At 51.2% G+C, this 2385-nt stretch overlaps 1 protein-coding gene across 1 annotated transcript; it reads left to right on the top strand.

Annotated features, from left to right (window-relative positions):
• The first annotated feature begins 1597 nt into the window (after positions 1–1597).
• Positions 1598–2379, top strand: LOC104275394 (heparan sulfate glucosamine 3-O-sulfotransferase 3B1). The gene has a single exon (XM_009871332.1). It carries the CDS (start codon positions 1606–1608, stop codon positions 2215–2217), a length of 612 nt encoding a protein of 203 aa, XP_009869634.1. The 5' UTR covers positions 1598–1605; the 3' UTR covers positions 2218–2379.
• Positions 2380–2385: the final 6 nt, after the last annotated feature.

Genomic DNA, 2385 nt, shown 5'->3' on the forward strand with positions numbered 1-2385 from the left:
TGAAATCTCAGCCCTAGGGTTTGCCGCCACCGCCCTTGTGCGTGGCTGGAGGTTTCCACAAGTTGCCAGTGACCTCCTGCCTCCTCCGCCATCCGGCTTGTGGTGTGGGCACCATCTCCCACCACAGGTGTGTGGGGAAGGGGCTTTCTGGGCAGCCCCTGAGCACACCTCACCTGCAGTGCTGGGTTGTTGGGTGTCCCTGGCCAGTAAACACGTGGCATCGAGTTAATGCCAGGAGCGGGTGCAGTAAAACACCAGGTGAGCTAAATAGTAGGTGCCTAAGTTGCACCCGACCAACTTTTGTAGGCACCTGATGATTTTTCATCCAGTCGGACCTCTCATTCCTGGTTTTCCTATTGTTTGGCCTCAGAACACGAGTTGTTTTTTTTTCCCTTGGCTTCTTGATCATTGGCTTTAGCAGAAACTATCGGTGCCTTTTTTTTAATTGCAGGAGCCTGTGGTGATCTTTGCTGTAGAAGCATAAAACCAGTAGGGGAGGAGACGGCCGTTGGGGAACAAGCAGCCTCTGTGAGCCGTGTCGTACGGCTGAGGGGAATGCTGTTTGAGGCTTGCAGATCACACACGAGCTGGAGATTTCTCTGTGCTGGGTGGATGCTTTGCAAATTTAATCAAGTTTTATAGCTTTAAATCTGTGGCTGACTCCCCTCTTCCCTTTTTTATTTTTTTTTTAACTGTCTCACACTCCAGAGCGAATGAGTCCCATTTGATTATAAAGGGAAAGAATTGGCAAATGGTCTAAAATATTGGGGCTTGTCTAGTGAATGAGAGGAAAAAAAATTACTCTTGCTGCTTTGTGCCGCTGCCATCATTTCTGCAAGCTCTCTGGTTTTGCCCTACATGGTTAGTTGGACATAACCCTCACAAAATACCCTGGAAACCTAAAGCCTTCAGCAATTCCACCTCATTCCCTGGCTATTTCTTACCCGTGAGCTGAGGTTGTGTTCTCCAAGGTTTTGTCCTGACCTGCTGTAGCCTGTGCAGCAGTGCAGGGGAGAGGTTGCCCTCGTTGGGTGCTGGCCTGGGATGTGCTGAAGAGGCCACCAGCAGCTTGTGGTGCTTCTTCTCATTTGTGTTAGGGAACAAGCCTGCACAGCGATAAGGGATAGTAAGTCAAGGGGTGAAGCTGGGCGCAAGAGGACGCCTGCAGTTGGGTGAGGTCCTGCTGGGCTGGGGTGGATGGCTCTCTGGGGTTGGCCTGAGCCAGGAAAGCTGCCCAGCACAGCTTGGGACTCATCCTGACTGGTCTGGACCCGGTGTGGTACATGTAGCCACACCCCAGGTACAGAGCGTAGCCCAGTTAATCCACTCATGGATAACTGGGAGATTACTCAGCTGGATTTCTAATACAGTGGCCTTTAATAATAATCCCTCCCTAATCCTTAAATCAATGGAAAATGGACTTATCTGTACGAGCTACATGGCCTGTGTAGGCATTTTAGGAAGAAGAATTCTTGTATATCTGTGTGTGGATATGTATGTGTGTGTGTGTATATATATAAAAATATAAATATATGCGTAATGCGTATTTTTCTTCCTGTCACTTGCCCTTCTGACCCATGTCTGTGTTTTGCTGGCAGGGACCTCATGCCCAGGACCCTGGAGGGGCAGATCACCATGGAGAAGACCCCCAGCTACTTCGTCACCAAGGAGGCGCCAGCCCGCATCTCCTCCATGTCCAAGGGCACGAAGCTCATCGTGGTGGTGCGGGACCCCGTGACCAGAGCCATCTCGGACTACACCCAGACGCTCTCCAAGAAGCCCGATATCCCCACCTTTGAGAGCCTGACCTTCAAAAACAGGACTACGGGCCTGATCGACACCTCGTGGAGCGCCATCCAGATCGGCATCTACGCCAAGCACCTGGAGAACTGGCTCCTCCACTTCCCCATCGGGCAGATCCTCTTCGTCAGCGGCGAGAGGCTGATCAGCGACCCCGCGGGGGAGCTGGGCAGGGTCCAGGACTTTCTGGGCCTCAAGAGGATCATCACCGACAAACACTTCTACTTCAACAAAACCAAGGGCTTCCCGTGCCTGAAGAAGGCGGAAGGCAGCAGCAAACCCCACTGCCTGGGCAAGACGAAAGGCAGGACCCACCCCGACATCGACCAGGAGGTGGTGCAGAGACTGCGGGACTTCTACCGGCCCTTCAACATGAAGTTCTACCAGATGACGGGGCAGGACTTCGGCTGGGACTGAGGCTGCCATGGGAAAGTCCCCTGTAATTTACTGGCCCAGCACGGTTTGCGTATATAAAGAGATATATATGTATGTAAAATGTACAGAAATCTATTTTATAATAATTTATTTTTAATTCCTAAGCAATTAATTCACTAAGCTGCCTAACCGCACTGGCTAGAATGGTAG

This window comes from Apaloderma vittatum, unplaced genomic scaffold (genome assembly GCF_000703405.1).
Source record: "Apaloderma vittatum isolate BGI_N311 unplaced genomic scaffold, ASM70340v1 scaffold26400, whole genome shotgun sequence".
Taxonomy (NCBI): Eukaryota; Metazoa; Chordata; class Aves; order Trogoniformes; family Trogonidae; genus Apaloderma; species Apaloderma vittatum.

What these genes read in the sequence shown, in the direction of transcription:
- LOC104275394 (XM_009871332.1), top strand. Translation starts at nt 1,606, where the DNA reads ATGCCCAGGACCCTGGAGGGGCAGATCACCATGGAGAAGACCCCCAGC.